This window comes from Lycium barbarum, chromosome 12, assembly GCF_019175385.1.
Source record: "Lycium barbarum isolate Lr01 chromosome 12, ASM1917538v2, whole genome shotgun sequence".
Classification (NCBI taxonomy): Eukaryota; Viridiplantae; Streptophyta; class Magnoliopsida; order Solanales; family Solanaceae; genus Lycium; species Lycium barbarum.
The window spans coordinates 68,251,967-68,275,579 of record NC_083348.1 but is presented as its reverse complement, the minus strand read 5'-3'; the positions used below and the strand labels follow the sequence as shown (position 1 = coordinate 68,275,579).

At 35.4% G+C, this 23,613-nt stretch overlaps 2 protein-coding genes and 1 long non-coding RNA gene across 3 annotated transcripts; 2 read left to right on the top strand and 1 right to left on the bottom strand.

Annotated features, from left to right (window-relative positions):
• The first annotated feature begins 159 nt into the window (after positions 1 to 159).
• On the top strand, positions 160 to 3,962 carry LOC132625060 (uncharacterized). Its single transcript, XR_009576630.1, has 3 exons — positions 160 to 772; positions 1,666 to 1,732; positions 2,663 to 3,962. It is a non-coding gene; the product is annotated as an uncharacterized LOC132625060 (long non-coding RNA).
• Positions 3,963 to 11,917: 7,955 nt separating this feature from the next.
• LOC132623411 (TLC domain-containing protein At5g14285) lies at positions 11,918 to 12,947 on the top strand. Its single transcript, XM_060338158.1, has one exon. The coding sequence runs from the start codon at positions 12,111 to 12,113 to the stop codon at positions 12,864 to 12,866; it is 756 nt and encodes a 251-aa protein (XP_060194141.1). The 5' UTR covers positions 11,918 to 12,110; the 3' UTR covers positions 12,867 to 12,947.
• Positions 12,948 to 15,968: 3,021 nt separating this feature from the next.
• Positions 15,969 to 20,845, bottom strand: LOC132624820 (F-box protein SKIP14-like). The gene is made up of 2 exons (XM_060339541.1): positions 20,335 to 20,845; positions 15,969 to 17,466 (listed from the first exon to the last, which is right to left on the bottom strand). Exons 1-2 carry the CDS (start codon positions 20,755 to 20,757, stop codon positions 16,900 to 16,902), a joined length of 990 nt encoding a protein of 329 aa, XP_060195524.1. The 5' UTR covers positions 20,758 to 20,845; the 3' UTR covers positions 15,969 to 16,899.
• Between the last annotated feature and the right edge of the window lie 2,768 nt (positions 20,846 to 23,613).

Below are 23,613 nucleotides of genomic sequence, written 5' to 3'. Positions count from 1 at the left end.
TGTACTAAGAGATATTTGGAGTCATGTCCCTCCTCAGGACTGTAGTTGGTATTGAAAGAAGTTGAACTCAATGAAGGAAATGATGAAACAATGGTACATTAGAGGAACATACAGGTTGACTAAGATCGGAGTGTACTTGGTTTCTAGTAGCTATATTTCTATGTTGGGTACCTTGACAAGATTGAGGGAGGCAGAACTACTGTGGAGTGCTGTAATTGTTAGAACCCGTATTTTTGTACAGTGGAATAATCCGAATTTATTTATGATAAGCTAAGGACAAAATTATTTTGGGATACAAAGTCGGGATTCTTGACCTTCGAATTTATTTTGAGATATAAGTTGTGCATGAATTTATTGGTATGGAACAATTAGGAAAATTTGGGACCAAAAGTGAAAAATTGGAAGAAGAAAATCATCCACAACTTCCATGGTTGGCCCACACAATTTTGTGTCATCTTTTAATTGGGACAACACATTAATGTGGGCCAAGGGATATTGTACACTCTTTATATTAGATAAAAGATGACTTCTAGTCATTATTCTTCATTCACCACACTTGGAAAAAAAAGGGGCAAAGCTGAAAACCTCCAAGGAGGCTCACGGCCAGCAGCAACAAAGATCAACTTCCATTTCTTGTCCTCCAAAAATTATTTTGATGATGTAAACCCACTATATTGAGGTCCCTAAGTAGCGTGGAAGCATCGTTGGAGCGATCAACCCATTATTTTCATCTTTTGGAAACCCTAGGCTATTGGAAAGTTGAAGAAGGAAGGTAAGCATTCATTATGTTTTTGTGTTATGAAGGTTATATTCATGTTGTAGTATCTTATAGTGGTTGGAAATCATGAAATATAGTATGATTGGAAGTGGGTTGTGTGATGGGTGTGCTAGCCGTGTAAATGGGTATTGTGATTGGGTTGTTGAATAAATTCCTTGTAGCATGTTAAATTGTTGTAGTGTGTAGGATGACTAAGAATCATCAACATATGTATATGTGTAGTGTTGGTCGAAATGGGTCATATTATATGACAATGAACGAATGAATATCGCTTAATGTTTTAGTCATCGTCATTGTGAATTCTATGTTGGAAATGAATGTCTAATGACTCAAATTGATGTTGTAGTTGTTGTGAACTGATTTGGAGATCATTGTACATTTAATGTATTTTGTATATTGATGAAAATAGCATTGTTAGAATGTGAATTGTGGATACAAATCATGATTCGAAAATGAAGGAAAGGTTATAGGGGTGTCTCGGGTTTAGGGGCTGAATTCGGCCAAGTTGGAGAAAAATTTGGATTGTTGGGAATGTTGTATGAATTGCTTAGAACGTCCTTAAATATTGTTGGTATGGGTTCGGGTTAGTATGTGAATGTATAAGCGTCGACGTTGGCTTGAATGCAAGTCATCAAAGTGAATTTATGTAAGTTGTTGAATGATGGAAAAGAAAGCTATTATTGTTGTATTGCTTTCCGGATTGGTTGTTGATGTTGCTAGGTTGGTTATTGTTGTTGTTGTTGATTATTTTGGCCGAGTTAAATTCTCGGGGTGGCCTATTTACAGGGGAAATGCTGCCCAAATTTCTGTAGAATTAAGGGCAAATTTGGAATTTAATGCCCAAAAAGTCTTTAGCTAATGTTTGGCATTTTATGGCTTGTTTGTAGACCTTGGGCAGCCCGAATCATAGGTTGGATTTAGCTTGAGTTTGGATCGTATTGGAGAGTGGTTGAGGTATGTAAAGTAATCCTCCTTCTTCGGCATGCCTTAGTTAAAATAGGCTATGATATAAGCCTCGAGGAAACTCTATTCTCACAATCCGAGCATGTTTATGAATCGCATTTGTTCTTTGGCATCCTTGCCTTGTCATGGCAAAACATTGATCCTTATGTTCTTGGAATCCATAATTTGTAAAGATTACATGAAAGCTGATTTTTGTTTTAAAGTTCATTCTTTAGCGATTTCAAAACTTCAAACGCCCATAATTTCCTCAGAAAAGCTCGGATTGCTTTGAAATTTTCGTAGGAGTTTGTATGACATAAAATGAGTATGTTTTTCATAGGCGGGCTCAGTTCGGGTCTATACTCGTCCGTGGGTCCCTCGACGCCCTTTTATGTAAATTCGACAACTTTGAAGCAAAAAAGTGATAATGATTATTCCGATTTCGAATATGACTATTTTACTTATCCTTCAGATTTATAATAATGATTTTATGCATATGATTCCTCACTACTCCGCTCGTGCCTACTATGATATCGTTCGCCGGTTCCGTTGTCGTGCGCTTTGTGATACACTCCGGTGTTATACTGTGTTTATGGTTCACCGTGCTCCTCGCTCGAGGGCCGGGTTCCACTTATGTTTGGCGTTATGCTGTGCTTGGCGTTATGCTGTGTTGTGATGTGTGACGGGGATTCGGAGATTTGAAACTTTCTGGTGTTATGCTGTGTTGTGGCGCCATCGACAGGCGGGCGACCACATTTTCCTGTGCCCTATGCATAATTTATACTTTGGAAATAAACATTTTGACATTTTTTTGATATGTATTATTTTCTATATATCTGATTCGATTATTGTTCAGATTTATTTCTGTACCTTCTGTTTTGCATACTCAGTACATATTTCGTACTGACCCCCTTCTCCGGGGGCTGCGTTTCATGCCCGCAGGTACGGACGCACAGCCTGGTGATCCACCTGTTTAGGACACCCTTTCTGCTATTCGGAGTGCTCCTCTCTTTCCGGAGCTTATACTTTTGGTATATATATTTATTAGTGCATTTGTATATATTCGTTCATGGGTACGGCGGGGCCCTGTCCCGTCATATGATTCTGTCGGTCTGTTTAGAGGTCTGTGGACATGTTTGTGGGTTAGGGTCTTTCTGTATAGATGTATGTACATGTCGTTTGGGCGATCCCATACGCCGAGGCGGCCGGTCCGCATATGTTGTTTGGGCGATCCTATACGCCGAGGCGGCCGGTCCGCATATGTTTATATATTGCTTGGTTAGCCCTGTGTGGCTTTTGTTGGTATTTTCTGCGTGCAGGGTATATTGGATAGTCCGTAAAACAAAGGAAACTCTGCCGAAATTTTTCTGGAAATTACCTAAATTTGAAATAAAGCCTTGTCGGCTTCCGCCATATACTAGAATGAGTTAATAGAATTTGAGATAATATTTGATAGATGGGTTCGGGTGCCCAGATCGGGCCCTAGTCACGGCCTACGGGGTTGGGTCGTGACAGTAATGCTTCCTAAACACAGAGTAATTTTGTGGCTGGCATATCAGGACAGACTGTTGACAAAAGAGAGATTGCAGAGGTTGAATATTCATGTGGATACTACTGAATGTTGTCTATGTGATGCAAATCAAATGGAGACTGCAAAGCATCTATTTGCAGAGTGCAATTGGAGTTCTGAGGTGAGGAATGCATTAGCTACATGGGCTGGAATTGGTTTACCAAAAAGGAATGCAAGACAGAGCTTACAGTGGATAAAAATCAGACATTGGAGGCAACTAAAGAAGGAGATTGCAGCTGCGCTATGTGGTGCCATCATTTACTACACTTGGCAAGCCCGAAACTGGAAAGTGTTATGGCTTATAAATGTAAATAGTGAGTTTATAGTTGAACAGATAAAGAAGGAACTTAGGGAGAGACGGGGTAAGTTTGTTCAGTCTAGAAAAGCTAGAAATTGCCAAAGTTTGATTCAAAGGTTCTGTAGTTAGAAGTAAGTGTTGTAGCTGAAGGTATTGTTTTTTTTTTTTTTTTTGGGTTCTGAGGTCCTGCTGCTCTCTGCACTCTTCCTAGAAGGCAGTAGAGACACTGGATGCTCTTAGGTTGTATTCTTTATTTTGTTGGTATATGGTAATATTCACAGTTGATTACCAAAAATAAAATAAAAAATAAAAACAAACTTGTTACAAAGGATAATTAACTTTATTTTTAGTTACACTATTTTGTAAGTTATGAGAATTTGATTTTGCGGTTCATTACAAATGGATTTTGATCATATAATTTTCTGTAGAAATTTAGTAATAAATAAAAAAGTATAAGAGATTCGTAAAATTATTTTTTTCTATTCCAATTGTACATATTCCTACAAAATGATTTAAAAAAAAAATTGAGTCAATCTTATGCCCGATTTTTTTAATTATATAACCCTTCACAAAATCTGTATATATATAAATTATTATAGATCATTTTCTTTATAAAAATTATTTATAAAAGTTTTCTAGTAAATTATACAATAAGGTGTCGTTTGGTAGCTAGTTAGAGTTATGCAGGTATTGGTAATACATGAATTCGTTATGCAGGCCAGGTTTAGTTATGTATACATTGTTTCTTTATATATTGGTTTGTTATGTTAAAAATAAATAAACATTATATACTTTCTAAAATTAAAATATTTGTTTACAATTATACCATTGTCCTTGTTTAGCTTTGGATTTTTTTTTTATATTTTTATTTAGGCAGGAAGCCCATATTTTAATTTAGGGGTGGGCGTTCGGTTCTTCGATTCGGTTTTATCAAACTTTGGTTCGGCTATTTCGGTTTTTTCAATTCGATTTTTTTGATATGATATTAGAAGCGATTCCATTTACACTAATTTATATTCTCAAAAGCAATAAAACATAAAACTGATAAATTGGAATCAAAATCAAACAAACAGGATACATGAGAACAGAAAACCATAACCATGATATAGTATTACTAGGTGTTATATACATACAGTAAGAATAACTAAGAAAACACATAAAGGACATGCATTAATTCTAAAGACATCTCCTAGTCACCTTCCTTTGTTAAGGATATTTGATTTTCTCAACTGAAGTGGAGATTAGGGATACAAAAGCAAAAGAGAGCTTGTTACAATTGGGGGTTTTTTTTTTTTTGCCTAAACTTAATGGGCCTGGACTATTTTAATTTTTTTGGGTAATGTATTAAATTTCGGTGTCGTTCTGTTCTTCGGTTCGGTTTTATGAAACTTCGGTTCGGCTATTTCGGTTTCGATTTTTTGAAGGGGTCACCGAACACCTAACCCAACTAGTTCGGTTCGGTTCTTTGGATTTCGATTTTTTTGAAGTTCTGTTTGATTCGGTCCTATTTTTCGATTTTCGGTATTTATGCCCAACCCTATTTGAATTTGGAAACACTATGACGGAGTTTATTTAGGCAGGAAGCTAATGTTTTATTTGGAGTGATAAGGGTAAAATGGTCATTTCAATTTTTTTATTGATGTATTAGTTCTACATTTATTAATGAGTTTAAATTTTGTGCACTGTCGGTGTTCACGTTTTTTACACCATCAGGTAATACTAACCTACTATAGCAGGTTACCAACTATTCCCTAATTATTTTCCTTAAATACTGCTTTTTATTAGTTTTTCCTCTGTCTCTCACCTCTTCAACCCGTCGTCTTCCATGGTCTCTCAAATCACAGTGATTTAGTTACTCTTTGGTTCTCTCTCTTTTGCCTCTCAACTATTTAATTAAGATTAAGGAGAAAGGGTGTTGCAACAGAAACATACGCAACTGATGACCCGAATTTTTGATGTGTTTTTCTAGTAAAGATGCAAATGAATCAATGTAATTTAAGGTTCCTTTATTTCTCTAAGTGTGTATATTTAATCTGCATGATCGGTACTTGTAGACTTTTTGAATTACTTAAATAAAGTCTTTGAAACCTAATTATATTTTACATGAACTAAAGAACTGAAACCTAAATCAGTGATTTGATCAATTTTGAAAATGGACTTTGAACAATACTATGAAGGAAAGTCATAAATTTGGAAAAGGAAATAATTCTAATTATAAGTACAACTTGAAATATTTCACTTACAGTATAAGTAGATTCATCTTGCCTTAAACGTTTTCTTTTCTTTTCTAAATTAAAAAATTGTTTAGAAAAGGTAATACTTTTTTAATTAAAAGAATGTGAATAATTACCTTTAAAATTACCTGATGGTGTAAGAAATTTTGTACACTGACAGTGCACAAAACTTAAACTCTTATTAATTGTTCTATCTTCTACCCCGCATAAACTAATACACAAATTTTCTCATAACTTATATATGTATTACTTATGCGGGGTTCAAAATTGCAAACCAAATGATGTATATATTTGATAACTGAATAACTTATCTCCTAATTAGCTACCATGCATTGTATAAGTTATGCAGAGATTAATACATGAATAAATTGTCTCTTAAAACTAGCTACCAATCAACCGCAAGTACATACATTCCCTCATAACTCATACATCCACTATTTATGTGGATATCTAAATTACAAATCAAACACGGTAAAAATTTATCCACAATTGGTATTTACACCAAACTAATAAAAATTTCATGGTTAAGTGATTTAATGAGTAAAAGTACATGTTAATTAACCATGATTAAGTAAAAGAACTCTAAATCCAAACACATGGCATGCATGTATTGATTTGGTATAAACACTCGGTGCGAATAAGTTATAAAAACTGTATTAATTTTATACTTGAATAACTTACCTCCGAACATACTATCAAATATGATATTACTTATGCAGAATTTAATACATGCATAATTCATAATTACACGATTTGCCTAGATTGGTCTTTAACTTTTTGCCCTTCAAATGAGCTAGTTTTAAAATTTATCTTTTAAAATCGAGTTTATGTATAAAGTTTTTAAAAATATTGACCTAACTTAATTGATATTATGATGAGTAATTTATAAATATTATAAAATAAAAGCTATAAGTAAATACACAGAAGAAATATGTAGAGAGAATATGTAGAGAGATATCAGATTATATTATTTCTGCTCTTTCAACATTGCATCTGTGCATCCTATTTATAGGAGCAACAGAACATGAGATATTTTGAGATATTTTGGGATATTTTGGGATATTTATAACTTAATGGATATCCACTATTTGAGATATTTATAACACTCCCCCTTGGATGTCCATTAATAGATGATGTACCTCGTTAAAACCTTATTAAAAAAAAACCCTGTGGGAAAAAGTCCTAATGAAGGAAAAAGAGTGCACATATCTAGAAATACGCTTTGCGAGCTGCCTCATTAAAAACCTTACCAAGAAAACCCAATGGGACAAAACTTGGTTAAGGAAAAAAGAGTACAACACGTATTTCACTCCCCCCGACGAAGACCAAAATTCAGATGTCGGAGTCTTCGCATTTCAATCTTGAATATCATGTTCTCAAGAGTTGAAGTTGACAAAGATTTAGTGAACAAATCTGCAGGATTGTCACTTGAACGGATTTGTTGCACATCAATATCACCATTCTTCTGGAGATCATGTGTGAAAAATAACTTTGGTGAAATGTGCTTTGTTCTATCTCCTTTTATGAAACCTCCTTTTAATTGAGCTATGCATGCAGCATTATCTTCATATAATACTGTGGGCATTTTTGTATCACACTTCAAGCCACATCTTTCTCTGATGAAATGTATCACTGATCTCAACCACACACATTCTCTACTTGCTTCATGAATAGCGATTATCTCAGCATGATTTGAAGAAGTAGCAACAATGGACTGCTTGGTCGATCGCCATGATATAGCAGTACCTCCGCATGTAAACAGATAGCCCGTTTGAGATCGAGCTTTATGTGGATCAGATAAATAACCTGCATCTGCATAACCAACAAGATCTGTACTACCAAAAACAGACCCATATCGCTAGTTCCCTTCAGATATCGCAATATATGCTTAATCCCGTTCCAATGCCTCCGTGTAGGAGAAGAGCTATATATTGCTAGCAAATTAACAAAAAATGCTATGTCAGGTCTTGTAGCATTAGCAAGATACATAAGTGCACCTACTGCACTAAGATATGGTACTTCAGGACCAAGTAGCTCTTCGTTTTCTTCCTGAGGTCGGAACGGGTCTTTGCTCACTTCAAGTGAGCGAACAACCATAGGAGTACTTAAAGGATGCAAATTGTCCATGTAAAACCGATTTAAAACTTTCTCAGTATAGGCAGATTGATGGATAAAGATCCCTTTTGCGAAATGTTCAATTTGCAGACCAAGACAGAGTTTTGTCTTTCCGAGAACTTTCATCTCAAATTCTTTCTTCAAATATTCAATCGCCTTTTGGAGCACTTCTGGAGTTCCAATAAGGTTTATGTCATCAACATAAACAGCAAGTATAATGAACCCTGATTTTGTTTTCTTAATAAAAACACATGGACAAATGGCATCATTTATATATCCTTCATTTATCAAGTACTCACTTAGGCGATTATACCACATACGCCCTGATTGTTTTAAACCATATAATGATCTTTGTAATCTGATTGAATACATTTCCCGAGACTTTAAACCAAATGCTTCAGGCATTTTATATCCTTCAGGAATTTTCATATAAATTTCATCAAGTAAGCCACATAGGCGGTGACAGCATCCATCAGTATAAATAATGTGACATTTTCTGATGTTTGGACTGCTGGTCCAATAAACATTACGTTTACCAAGATGCATCATTTTACTTGGTAATTATTTCTACATCAACATGCTTTAAGAGACGTAGTACTTAGATCCTCACAATCTTATACAATATTGCGCGCCATATTGTATCAAAGATATCGTCGACAAGATATCATTTTGTATCGGTTCGCAATTCGACATAACTTACTGAGATCTCATCACTTCATCATTTTCAGGTACCTGAACCTCTCATAAGGTTTATGAAGTGTTATGTCGTAGCTCTTCAAGAGCACACTGCCTCTTTATTATGATCATTTGCTCCTCTCTTTTTCAAATATTATTATATTTGGAACCGATTCGTCTACCGTGCTTCATGCATCTGTAGAATTGTCCTTCCGGGACATTAGGAGCATTTTGCAGATGAAATATGAAATAGTTGGGTCAGCAAATGATTCCAGCATTTGACTTGAATTATCTGAGGATCATACTGATTATAATTCACAACATATTTCTTAGCTGCTTATTCTCTCCCCCTTATTTTAGTGACATATGTCCCCATTTTCTTTGGGAAAATCCGTCTGTGTGCATCATGGTATATCCATTAATCATGTACCGCACATCAAATGCTAAAAGATGGAAATATCTAGTTCCTGACCCTGAACCAAATATGAGGGGAGAATATATCAAAATTTATTGATCTGAAGCATACAAGTGCTGTTGTATGCAATATATCATATCTCAGACCAATATCTGAAACTTTGTTCTCATAAGCAATGGTTTAGCTGTATTATGGAGGCATCTAATGCCAAACCAACTTAGATATAAACCAGCATTATCAAGATGATTGTCTTGATTACATATTCTGAAAATTGTGCTTCCAACTCAATCATTTTGAGCGAGCAACTTCGTAAATGTCAAACTGCCAGTTGACAATAAACATACATGTGACTGTCTCATAGATGCATCTATTTAAGACATCACATTACAGGTGAAGGGGCCCACATTCACCTTATATATTTTTCAGAATTTTGGGGATTCAGTCCCAACATTAGCTGGTTTAATCAACTTATTATGAGAACAAGCAACACAAACAAATTCTTGAAGAATCTTCTAGTTCTTCAATATGTTTTTAATACTCAATTAGCACATCAGATTTAAATCAGGACGATCAAAATGGTCTTGTCAACTGATAAAATTATCTGTACCCGTAAACTTCAAGTTTACTATCACGAGTGCTATTTCTTTTAATAAACTTTTGGTTTACTATTGCATGAAATTATATATCAATAAACTTCTGGTTTATCGTGGTATGTGATCTCATCATGCTCGGGTAAAATTTCACATGTGTATTTCTTACCCGTAGTAACTTGAAGATATTTAATATTCCGATCATTTGTAGTCTCAATATGATAACCATTTTTATTGTTAGTAAACTTCAGGTCTACTATAGTGTTCCGATCGTACCAATTACGATCTACGATGAATGGTATTATCATATATAACATCTTCAAGAGACTTCAATTTATTTATCATGATCAGATATTATTTGGACACTGCTAGTGTCATGATACTTGCAAATAAATAATTAGCTCTTCTGGAGCTTTTGATCATTAATTTCTATTACCAAATATTTCTCAAATACTTTTGATACCATGAAAGTAAATTTCGACACTACTGGTGTCACGAAATAAATATTGAATTCTAAACTTCAATATTTTAAACATCTCCTTCAGGAAGATTCATCATTAACATCTGAACATTTTGTATCAAAGAGGCAACCACATAGTTATTAATTCCTTCAGGGGAAAATACATTAATTGTTATTTCCTTCGAGGAAATCAATAACAACTAACCATAATGTATTAATGTGGTTATAGCAGAACCATTCTACTCTGCTCCCTTTTCCTTAAAATGATACTTTAATATGTTTCAACGTACGACAGGTACGTGTAGCAATGTCTGAATTTCATACCACAAAAATATAACATCTACATTCCTTGTATTTTATCCCTCCAGGAGATAAGTTGTGGTATTTGTTTATTCACTTCGGGGAATGAAACCTGATTATTTAAATGTGCTTGAAATACGACGCTAATCAATAGCTCGTTATTTTGCTCAAACACGAGAAGACATTGCTTCAGAGTATTTCTCAGATATTTTGGTAATGCTTTCTGCTTCAGGAGTAAAGTTTCAGAGTTTTACTACTTCGGGAGTAAAGTTTCAAGTTTTACCACTTCGGGAGTAAAGTTTAAAGGTTGACTAATTCAGGAGTAAATTTCTGAATTCTACTACTTCGGGAGTAGATTCCAGAGTTGTACTATTTCAGGAGTAGAATTAAAAACCTTACTACTTCAGGAGTAAATACATAGGCTTACTACTTCTGGAGTAGAATTCAAAGTTTGCTACTCGTGGAGCAAAATTATGAGTTTAGTACTTCGGGAGAAAAACATATAATATTCAGAATATTTCTTCTCAATTATTCTACCTCTTCTGGAGATGGATCATAATATTTCACAATCAAATGCACGTTTATATTTATAGGCTTTACTATATATTATCACATTCACTTCAGGGAATGGATCTATATTTGCAACATTTATCAAAAGTTTTCATTCTTCAGGAATAAAACATAATTATCTGAACGTGCCTTAAGCATATCAAATCGTGATAGCTTATAGCCTCTTTTAAGATATTGCTACTTCAGGAGCAAATCGAGACATACATATAATGTGAAGAATTTTTCTCTAACACATCTTCAATCATAAACACAATAAGCCCGTAAAAATATTACCACTTCTGGTGTTCACTGATATAAACTCATTTAATCATTTCATATTTGCGAACTAACCTTCCAGTAAAATATTGGCATAAGGCCTTCAGCAACTTTGGCTTCAAGATATTTTGTCAAAAAGAGGTCGAAGTGCTATATTCCATAGTAATATTTTAAAAAAAGAAAGGCCATGTTTCTTAGTTCTTACTACGCTGATGGTGAGCTTCTCCCAAAAATCAGTTTAAAATTTTCGTAGTTGTTAAAGTCAACAACAATCAACCATCAAAACAAAGATAGAAAAATACTTGGAACATGTTACCTGAACTGTTTAGACTAAATAAGTACTGCAAGTCCTTTACTTTATCTCCAGTGAGGCAACGACTTGTACTCAGTGTAATTCCAAGAATTGCACCTTCGAGACTTTCAAAGTATTTGCTCAAGATGGCTAAGGCTCGTGCTGATAACGTATTATAAAATAAAAGCTATAAGTAAATACACAGAAGAAATATGTAGAGAGAATATGTAGAGAGATATCAGATTATATTATTTCTGTTATTTCAACATTGCATCTGTGCATCCTATTTATAAGAGCAACAGAACATGAGATATTTTGAGATATTTTGGGATATTTTGGGATATTTATAACTTAATGGATATCCACTATTTGAGATATTTATAACAATAAATTCGTTTTTAGATGACAAAATCAAAGAGGGGGCACAAAATAGGCACACCTAAACATAAAAGACGGAACTAGAGGTCCATCGGCTCGAGGGAAGTTGACTTTTTGGATTCATTATTTCTTCTCGAAAAGTACAATTCACACCAAACTCCACCTATTTCCTCCTCGAATTTTCATCTGCCAATATTAAACCCTAAATTCGATTTCCCAATCAATTAGATTTTCATTCATGATGGAAGCTCTCATTCTTTTTTTTTCATCAATTCCCAATCTCCTTTCTTTCTTCATCTTTTTCCTCATCATTTACCTCATTGCTTACTTCCTCATCTTCCCTTCATGGAAACCTAAACTCCGTCCAGAAGCTTCCAGTTGCATCATCTCCTTCTTCCACGGCACACCCGCCGTATTCCTCGCAATCACTTCCCTACTCGCCGACCCCGCTCGTGACTTCCACGCTCCCAACACCCCATTCCAAAACCTCGTCCTCGACTACAGCATCGCCTATTTCTTGATGGACTTGACCCACTACCTCATTTTCTACCCTGGTGATGTTCTCTTCATAGGACACCACGCGGCGACGTTATTCGTGTTCGTCACGTGCCGGTACATGGTGTATCATGGCGCGTACGCGATTCTCGTGCTTTTGATTCTTGCTGAGGTTACTAGCTTTGTGCAGAACACGTGGACGCTTGCGAATGCGAGGAAAGCTGACGTGGAGTTTGCTGCGAGAGTTTATGGTTTGCTTTCACCTCCGTTTTATGTTTTTTATTCGTTGGTGAGAGGTATTGCTGGACCCTATTTTGTGTACAAGATGATTTCGTGTTATATCAGTGGGGCTGCTGATAATGTCATACCTAGATGGCTTTGGGTTTCTTGGGTTTTTGTTGTTGTTACTGCTATTTCTGTTAGCATATTGTGGATTTCTAATAATTGGGTTGAATTGTATAGGGAAAGGAGTAGGAAATTTGAGAGGAAAGTTAGGTGAGTTAAAGAATATTGTGGTTTACAGATTACTTGTATTGTTTGATTGGATGATATATTGAAAAAGATTCAATCTTTCATTGTCTTTTTGCTTCCTTTTTTGCTTTATGCATATTTGGCTGTGTTATACTACTGTTGGAATGCTTTAAAGAAAGGGCAACCCGGTGCACTAAGCTCCAGCTATGCGCGGGGTCTAGGGAAGGGCCGGACCACAAGGGTTTATTGTACGCAGCCTTACCTTGCATTTCTGCAAGAGGTTGTTTCCACAGCTCGAACCCGTGACCTCCTGGTCAAATGCCAACAACTTTATCAGTTACGCCAATGCTCTCCGTCGAATGTTGGAATGCTTAATTTCAGAATTATGGTATACTTTCCATCTCTGTTTTATGCTCTGTATTCATTGGTGAGAGGTATTGCGGGACTCTATATTGTTTACAAGTTGATTTCGTGTTATATTAGGGGGGCTGCTGATAATGTCATACCTAGATGGGTTTGGGTTTCTTGTGTTTTTGTTGTCGTTGTTACTGCTATTTCTGTTAGCATTTTGTGGGTTTCGAATAATTGGGTTGAATTGTATAGGGAAAGGTGTAGGAAATTTGAGGGGCCGCTATTCGAAATCTTAGCGAAACACTGGATTTCTTATCTCATGTCTGCTTTTCGTGAAAAAATAGAGAAAAGTTAGGTGAATTAAAGAATATTGTGGTTTGCAGATTACTTATATGGTTTTTATTGGATGAGATATTGAAAAAAGATTAAATCTTTCATTGGCTGTTTGCTCCCTTTTTTGCTTTGTGCGTCTTTGGTTGTGTTATACTATTGTTGGAATGCATAATTTCAGAATTATGTTTACTCTATAGCCTTTTCCATTCGAAATCAGCAACAAAGAGTAGGCAAAAAGCATTAGGGGTTGTTTGGTTGCTGGTTAGAGTTATGCAGGTATAGTAATGTAGGCTTTAGTTATTCATGTATTACTTATTCCATCTTCCAACCTGCATATATAATACATTGATTCCCTCGTAATTTATACATGTATTAACCCAGTTATGCCGGTTTATACAGAACAACTAAAAATTACCAAACGTGGTACTAGTTATGCTGGTTTTGATACATAAGTAACTCACTTTCTAACCAGCAACCAAACGACCCCCTTAGTGGTTTATATGCAGTGGCCTTTTGGTGTTGAACTGATAAACAGAGTTTCAAGGTTTTGGTGGACAACTTTGACACTAATGTCGGAATCGTTTAAATTGTTATTTTTATGGCCTCATCCTACGTTGTTTATAATACGAATCGGGAACTTCATTGGTTGTTGGTGAAGTTTTCTGGTTAAGTTACCTTCAAGAGAATATAATTAATTCACATTATCTCCACAATTTTAATAGTAATGTCCATTATTTAATTCCTAAATATTCTCTCTGTTTGGTGTGCCTAATTTGATAGGTCTGCATTATTGATTAGGAGGAATCAAGTAGCAATTTAAAATTTTAGGTGCTATTGGCTCAATTTATTACTCATCAATGTTTGGACCTTGGCTGCTAGGAAGCCTTAGTAAATCTTATATTGATATGCGGTAAATTATGTTTTCTAAAAGACTGGTCTGTGATACACAGTCCAATGCACTTGGCTGTTTTCTCTGTTCGCTGGTGGAGATTGCAGAGTACATCTATGTTTTTATCTATAACTGCTGGAGATAGGTATTTGGCAGTTGAAGTTTAGATGGAGAATGTTCACTCTTCTCACTATTATTGTTGCCCTGGGAGGTGGAAAGGTTTGCTTTTCACCTTTTCGCCGAACCAGAACGAGAGCCAATCGGGTCGATCAGAATGTCCTTATTTCACAGCACTATAACATTCGCAAGTTAGAGTTTGGCTATCTCTATTCTAAGTAGCACCTGAGAAAGATGTTAACCTTGCTTTTAGAACTTGATGATGCTTCATCAATCTCAAGACCTCTAGGTTGAAGCACTTTAATCGTCCTCTAGAGGTCAGTATGAGGCTGCATCTGCTCCTGCCTCTTTATTTGTTGATTATGTGAGGGAATGTAAGGTTCACCTGGTGAGTTGCTTATTAGCAGAAAGGACAGGATTGGATGTTTTCTTCCAGATTAGAGTTGCCTCAGCCTTCATCATCCATCCTGACGAAGGGTGTAGAGTGAACACATTTCGAAAGCTTTTTCAGTATGCTTTAAAAGTAGAGTCGTCTCGATGCTTTCTGGAAATCCTTTAGAATGTTGTGTACCAATTTGACAAGAAGAATCTTACTAGATGTGTTGTTGATTTCTTTCTAGGCACATCTATTTTTTTTTTAAAAATCGTTAAAATTGAAGATTTGTGAGTGAAAATCATATTTCATTTGGAATACTTCTCAAATCAGTTGTGTAATATTTCACCACCACTTGTTGAAACAATATTTCACCACTAGTTCAAATATTGAAAGATCATTTGCAAACTATGAAATAGTATAGGTGATTCAAAGCTACAAATTGCTTTCCTTCCTGCCAATGGTACAAATGGACAGCAAGAATAATCACAGTTATTTTTCTGCCGGATGACGCTCATATCAACCTTAACAGGAACTATAATACTGCTCCACCCCTCTTGTAATTATCATTCGCAGGAATGCCCCTTTCTTGGAGTGGTCTTTGATATTTGCTCCTCAAATAGTTGGTTTTTAATTTTTGTCTAGCCGAAAATATCCCTGACATCGAAAAAACAAAAAAAGAAAAATCGGTCTACCCTTATCTATGACCTAATTTTGCTGAGGCATAAGTTTATAAAAACTTTGCCTTGTCCGGCATAATTTCTGTAGGAAGTACATTTTCCGGCATAAGTTGTGTAGTGCCGAGCAAATTAGTTACTATAAGGCAAGGGTTCTCTAAACTTATGTCTTGTGATTTTTTATTTTTTATTTTGTAAGAAAATGACGAATCCATCGCCTCTACTGGGTATCGAACACGGAATCTCCGATTTCATAGACCAGCGAATAAAGGTACTTTGACTCACAAATTTTCATTAAATGAAAAATAGAGGTAAAAATTAAAGACAAAGTGCGTATGAAGGGCAATCCGCACCAAAAAAAAGTTTCTAATACACTGGTCGAGGTCCAGCCTAACCTCTCACCATAATGGTGACATTAAGTTAAGAGAGATAAACAGATCAGTTATTTGTAACATGTAATCCTGTATTTGTAGCTGAGGTCAAATATTTTTCTTCGCCAATAATCATTTTATAATCATTCTGGCAATCATGATTATCAAAAAAAATGATAAACATTCCGGCAACCAAATAATATGGATGCCCCTAACTGTCTGATAATATAGAACGTCTCAATTCTTGTTCTAGGGACTTATCACAATATTCAGGAAGTCATAGTGTCATACAGAAAATCTGTACTCCAAAGCGGAAGCTGATCATAGATTTAGCATGCGCCAACCAACAATGTCCCAACCGGAACCACATGCACTGAAAATGCCTGTTTGAGCTTCCTGTTTAACAATGTCTCAACTTAATCTTCGTCTCAATGCCAACCAACACTGTGGTACATTCTTCTCCAACTCCACCACAAACAAGTAGGCCTTGATATTTGCAACCCCGCAGCTGTTGATGATTAACACCGTGAACTTAGTCTGTCCACGTATCATCATACACATTTAATCTACCTTCAACTTCTTTCTCCCAAGAAGTTCGGTGTAGTAACATCTTGAATAACATTATTCTCCTTTGTTACTCAACAAAAACATGACACAACATGCATACAACATAAGGCTATATATGAAGCAACAAAAGCCTCCATACGGGAGTTCAGCTTGAATTACATTACTCTCCTTTGTTACTCAACAAAATCATGACACAGCATATAATACAACATAAGGCTATCAGAACCCTCATCAGATTCTTGTCTGCCATGTTTCCTTCCAGTTCGACAATAATCAGATTCCAATTTCTTCAGGAGAAAAAAAGGGACTTCCATTTTACATCTAATGCTCAAAAACACTATGCGATCCCAAAGCTTTTCCACAGCCAAAAAAAGCAACAAACGCTATGCATCAAAGCCATAGAGGAAGAATTGGTAACTCTTCCCATTGTGAACAACAGTGGTTTTTTTAAAATTGGTCATTTTCTGCTCTTTCTCTTGGCAACCCCTGAGTTTTCTCAAGCAATCTAAACAAATTAACTCGAAAGATGACAGCTCCTTGTAGTCACAATTATTTAAGCAACATCCACAATCGAAACAACGTGCAATGCATGTAGTACAAGCCCTACACAACTGAGTGGCAGATTGCTTCTTTTGGCAACTCTCTTGAGGGCAATCATAAACTACTTTAAGCTGCTGGCATTTCGGGCAAACTTCAATGTCCACCGCACGGTCATCATCAGAAGTGACCCGCAACTGGTCACCACTAAAAAACTGCGGTTTATGAGTAGTTGGCAGCTTGCTATTATCTGCACCTGTTAAGAGCTTGATCTCTTCGATGTGCTGGTTTGTCACACCAAACAATCCAGAAATCCCTAAATATTTAAGTCTGGTTTTTCCAGCAGCCTTCAAGACTTTTAAGTTAGAGAGAATACCATCTATGGTGAGTCTCAGACATCCGCGGACATTTAACTGCATGAACACAGGCAAACATGATATCAGAAACTACACAAGTAAGAAGTGCCTGAAAAAAATTATAGAATCAAATTCTATTAAATACTTAGCAAAAACAAAAAGAAGAAATTAATAGAACCAAATTGAAAACTAGACACAAGTGGAGAGTTTTATAGTGAGAAATTTAAGGAGTAGATGAACTTTGCAAGAGGTTAAAAGGAGGTGAATGGCAGACACTTTAGTATAACATTACCAAAACCGGTTAGACATAAGATCTTTCCTTTCTGTTAGAGTCTGTTACTTTCTTAAAGTTGTATCGATGAAATTGTTAATGCCATCTCTCAACATAAAGGAATCAACTTAGATAATGAGACCAATTTATTATTGAGAATTTTACACGGTATGCCCTAAGAAAAAACTTACTAACACAACTTACCCATTTACTGTTTATACTTCACAGGAAATCTAAAACTAATTTTCTTTATCCATTTTTAAGTATATTAATTTCATCTTGTATTACCTTAACAGTTGCTAGTCATTCTCCCTTTTTAAGTATTCTGATAAATACATTACCCATTTTTACTCGTAAAAGTTACTTGTATTTCTCTCTCTTCCAAATCAAGTGCATCTCATCTCCAAGAACTCATTTCGTTCCTCTTTACAGATGTGTGATATTCGGCTACCCATCATATCTTTTCTATAAGTTGCTTGAATCCACAATTCGCACATTATCCGTTTCTACTCCTGTTTGAGCGACCTTCCAATGCTTCTACAAATTGATTTTGGAGGGATTGGGAGAGAGAGAAATAAGAAAGAAATTTATGAAGAACTAATCTTAGATGCTAGTGATTGCTTTCACTTCAACAAGTTCTGTTAATCACCATATAAGCATTATTTACTTCAAGTCTTGCATTAACTAGAGGACATTGTCTCCGTTTGTCAATGCCGGCAAGGCCTTGGATTAACCCGACAAGTTCGGAGGCGGGTTGAAGAGACGTCTACATGGATACTAAGGTAAAATGTAGGGTTTTGTATGAAAATGGGTGGTTTACAAGTTAGGGTTTCTAAATTCATTGTTCAAAATGAAGAGTTGGTGCTTGATTGAACAACTAGAAGAAAAGCAGCAAATAAGAAGAGAGTTCTGAACCTCTAGAAAAATATGGCTGTAGTTTTTGTTTGAATACAGTAGTTTTGGTGTGAATATTGTATTTTTTAATTGAATACTGAACTTTCAAATTGAATACTGTATTTTTTAATTGAATATTGTAACTTTATTTCTGAATTGAATACTATAGTTGTGGATCAAATACTGCATTTTTGAATTGAATATTGTAGTTATGAATTAAATATTATAGTTTTTCCTTGAATATTATGTAGTTTCATAGAAAAAGTTGTTGATTAGGATAGAAACAACCATAATATTCACTAAGATGGAGGGCTAGGGATATGCAATCTTAAAGCTCAGAACCAGAGTTTGCTTAGCAAGTGGAATTGGAGAATGGCATCAGAAGAGAGACCCCTATGGAAAGAGGTGATCAAAGAAAAGTATGGAGAGGAAAACAGTTGGACTAGAAACATAGTGACCAGTCCCTATGGTGTTAGTGTGTGGAGAACCATCAGAAACCTTTGGCCAGTCATCCATAGAAGATCTAATTATAAAGCTGGAAATGGAAAGTAAATTTCCTTCTGGGAAGACTGGTGGATACGACACTCTAAATACAATTATTTAGCTTCTTCCTTCCCTTATAATTGTTTGTTTTTAGATATTTTAACATCCATTTCTTTTAGGGTTTCAATCAATCTTTTTTCATTTTCCCTATAATTGTTTGTTTATTAGATCTTGTGATTTCCATTTAAGTGTTCTTTTAAATTCCGTTACCATAGTGTTTGACGTGCATTTTTCTCTGCACTTCTATTTTGATCTCGGATCCGGATCCTCTCCATTTAAACAAGGAGGGAAGACGAGGTGAAATTATGTTACATATTCTAAATGAATTTAACTTCTCTTCCCAAATGAGGGATTGTTCCTCGAGAACCCTATTATTATAAACTCCATATACCCATGCATTGTATTATCTGGATTTATTTCCCCTTTTTTTAAAAATTAATTTTTCCTTATACATTTATTTTTAAAACAAATCGTATGAATGTCTCACATTGTATTTGTTTGTTTCAATTTGTAGTATTACGCAAATATTACTATCTTTATCTTGACTAAATTTACAAAGAAAATTCATTTTGTGAATTTATATATGTAAGACTGCGAGAAATTAACTAGTTTCTATGTAATTTTAGGTTTAGGTTCCCCACCATAATGCCACAACTACAGAACAGTGCAATTAGAGATCTACGTTGAACATGACCGAACTATCTTAGATACTTACCTTCAGAAGAAAATAACCAAACCATCTTAGCCGACATCCTCTCTTTTATCCCATTTTGGTAATTGCCAATCTAAATGATGCGATCAATTCTTATCTTGTATGACCGTACATTTAGTTTAACATCCACATTTCTATGACACTGATCTTGTGGAAAAGTTAGGACTACGAGGCAAATATTCACCTCCATGTAATATTGTTGGTTCTACAACCACTCTACAAACTTGCTTTTCACAGTATGTCTCCTCCTATTAGCAAAAAATAAGGATTCTAGAATAATTATATCAGACAAATAAGGTGAGTGACAAACATAGTAACGACACAACTATGATAAAAGCACAAAGACATGCACGTGTTACTCTTACTTCTAAAATGAAACTTGCAAATCACGCCTACTTTACTGTCAATACTACATATTATATCTGATTAGACACAAAATTGAGCAAAACCATCAAGACACAATGACAAAATTTAGCTAAGCAAGCAACACAAGAGAATAACTGACCTTCGTCAGGCTGGGATTCCTCTCAAGTACATGTATTAAACCAACATTTGTGATCTTTGAGCAGTTATAGAGACTGAGAGTATGAAGATGGCCTTGAGCTCTATTTGTCAACTTTATAAGAGTACTATCTGTGATCTTAAAACTAAATGGATAATCTATGTGAATACTTCTCCATAAAAGTGGATCTCCTCGAACAGCATCACGTAAAGATTTGCATACCTTTTCAACAGCAAGAAGATCCCTTAACCTTAAATAACCAAGGGCCAGCAACAGCGCGTCTGAAGGACCACCTCCAACCACATCACAATTTGTCTTGCCATGGCCACGGTCCAATCCCTCTTTGAAATTCATCCTGAACAGGTCATGATTTCCATCAATCAACTGGAAACCCCGATCCTGATGAATTATCATTGTGCCAGTCATGAGAAAATCAAAGTTCCCCAAACAACTCACCGTCCACCCCTGAAACCTCAGGCTCGTCTGCCTTAAACCCAAAATCCTTCTCAAAATCCTCTAACCAACTTGTGCTAGCCGCGACACATTTGCCTTTGGTACTAATTTCCATATTAAAGGGATCCGAAGGCAACAAATCAGTGATATCAGCAATATTCCCACCTTCATGATCATAAAGCTCCTCTTTTTCATCACTGAATCCATCCACATTATCATTTACGCATCTCACGAAACGCTTTCTATCAAACTCGATCCCAGCTAAGAATCCTTCCTCTTGATTCAAGGCCATGGGGTCTACTAAAAATAGGCACCAATCACCTAAAAATGATAAAAAAAAATCACCCCCACCTTTTTCTTCAGTAAAACCCCAAAATCTCAAATGCAGACTAAACAAAAACACCAACGATCTCCCCAAAGTTTCTTGTTAAGAGAAATTCAAGAACTTGTTCTAGCAAAACACGAGATTCACCTCAAATATTTAAGAGAAAATTAAACCAAAGAGGATATATGGATAACATACCGCGATCGGCGCAAAACGCTGGTGGTAATAGAAAGCGCAGCTATAAGAAGACTATATATATACATATGGTGTAGAGCATATACAGATTAGTAGTTTGTGAGTGTGTGAGAAGATTTGAAATAAGATTACAAGATTATATATGGGGATTGAAAAGAGATAAGTGAGGACAAAGAATCAAAATCCAAATCCCACAAGCACTTGAAAAAATAAATGAAGGCTTTTTGAACTATTTGTGATAGAAATTGTTGTTTGTTGTGTCTAAAGATCGATACTTTCAGTGGAGGAAAGAGAGGCTTTATGAATCATAGGAATGTCTTTTTCTTTGGTGGGAAACAAGTGGCGCGAGATATGGTGGGCTGGACTATACATTCACCTCCATATTTGGGCCTATCTTATGCAATTAGGCTTCTTCCGGATTTTGGACTTCGTACAGGGCTAACTTTTGGAGGGCCATTTGCGCTTTTGTCTTGATCCTTAATTTTTGTCCTTCAAATGAGTTCGTCTTTAGTTTTTCATCCTTCAAAATCGAACTTGTGTTTTAGGAGGCATAAGCTATCCGTCATAATATTCATAATTTATGCCTCCGTGCTTAAAGAATTTATGCCCCTATAAGTATAAGTTTGATTTTGAAGGATAAAAATTAAAGACCAGCCAATTAGAAGGACAAAACTTAAAGACCAATCCATTTGAAGTGAAATCGTGCAATTACTTGTAAACTAGCCATGATTTTTTTTTAAAAAAAAAGTTGGCAATGATTGACTATGTCACACGTTTCGGGTCATTAAAATTTGTACCCCATAGATCAGCTCTTTTAAAATAGCTCAATATACCATTCTTGTAACGATCCCCGTTAGTGATATTATCCACTTTGGGCTTAGGCCCGCACGACTTTAAAACGCGTCACTAGGTGTAAATCCTGCTTACTTATATACCCAGCATCTCCCTTGTGTTCTGCCGATGTGAAACGTTTCTCCTAAGCTGGGTGTCACATACACCCCCTCTTATTGACTCAGCGTCCTCATTGGGGTTTGTCCCTCCTACCCGAGATTTGCCTAAACTCAGTTGAATGGTGAGACACAAGAGTTGTTCTGTAACGACCCAGCCCCATAATGATATTGTCCGCTTTGAGCCTAGGCCCACACCGCTTTAAAACGCGTCACTAGAATGTAAAACCTGCTAACTTATATACTCAGCATCTCTCTTGTATTTTGCCGAAGTGGACTTTCCTCCTAAGGTGGGATCACAATTCCAATCTCATTCTCTCTCCTATAATTTTGCACTTTCATTTATTCTCCTAAAATCTCTCCGTTTATATTCTGAAATCCGTCGAAGTCATGTCTCTCTCCTCTATTGTTTTCATTCTTTAATTCCATTTTCTTAAATTTCTTTAATTAAAAATGATATTCTATCATATGTATCTCATATTTTTCGCACTAATCAGTATACAACAGTTTTGAAAAAGTATCAGATATATTAATAGTATGTATAACTGGAATAATATGTATACATAAAATTAGTATACATACTGGTCTATCGTATACCTGGAATAATGTGTATACATATTAATGTATATCAGTATGTATAACACCATTTTTTGGGATACGTTATGCTAGTGTACATACAAAGTAGGGGTGGGCATAGTTTGGGCTAACCCGAAATTCAAACCGAAATTCGAATTTTTTGGATATTTGTTTTGAATTTTTGGATTATGGATTGGACTTCGGATTTTTTAAAAAAAAAATTGGATTTTGGATTTGATATGGATTTAGTATCCGAAAATCCAAATTTTTTATACCTTATATTACCTATATTATATGTGCCCAATTCTAATTAGTCCAAAGGTCTAATTGATTAGTACCCTACAACCATACCCATTATAATATTAAGTCCAATATAGAATTTTCTATCAAGTTAAATATAATATAGCTTGCAAAGCTGGTGTTTTCTTCACTACTTTAAGAATAAGACAGCTTTCAATGAAACAGATGGAATAATGTAGAACTGAACTATGCGACTTCATATCTCTTGGTTTAGTAGGCGTTTGGACATGCGATTTCATCTCATGAGATGAAATCCCAAATCATCCAAAAAGGCATGATTTGGGATTTGAAATCATGATTTCAAAAAATATAAATGTAAAATTTGACCCATACGTTTATATTTTGTAAAAAAAAGACCCATAAGTTGGTAGATATATTTACCAATCATGTTTAGCAATTGGGAAATGCATGCTCGGCGTGAAGAGATTGTTCGTACCATGTGGGAGGATTATATTAAAGAGTAGTTACATTACTATTCATGTTAAA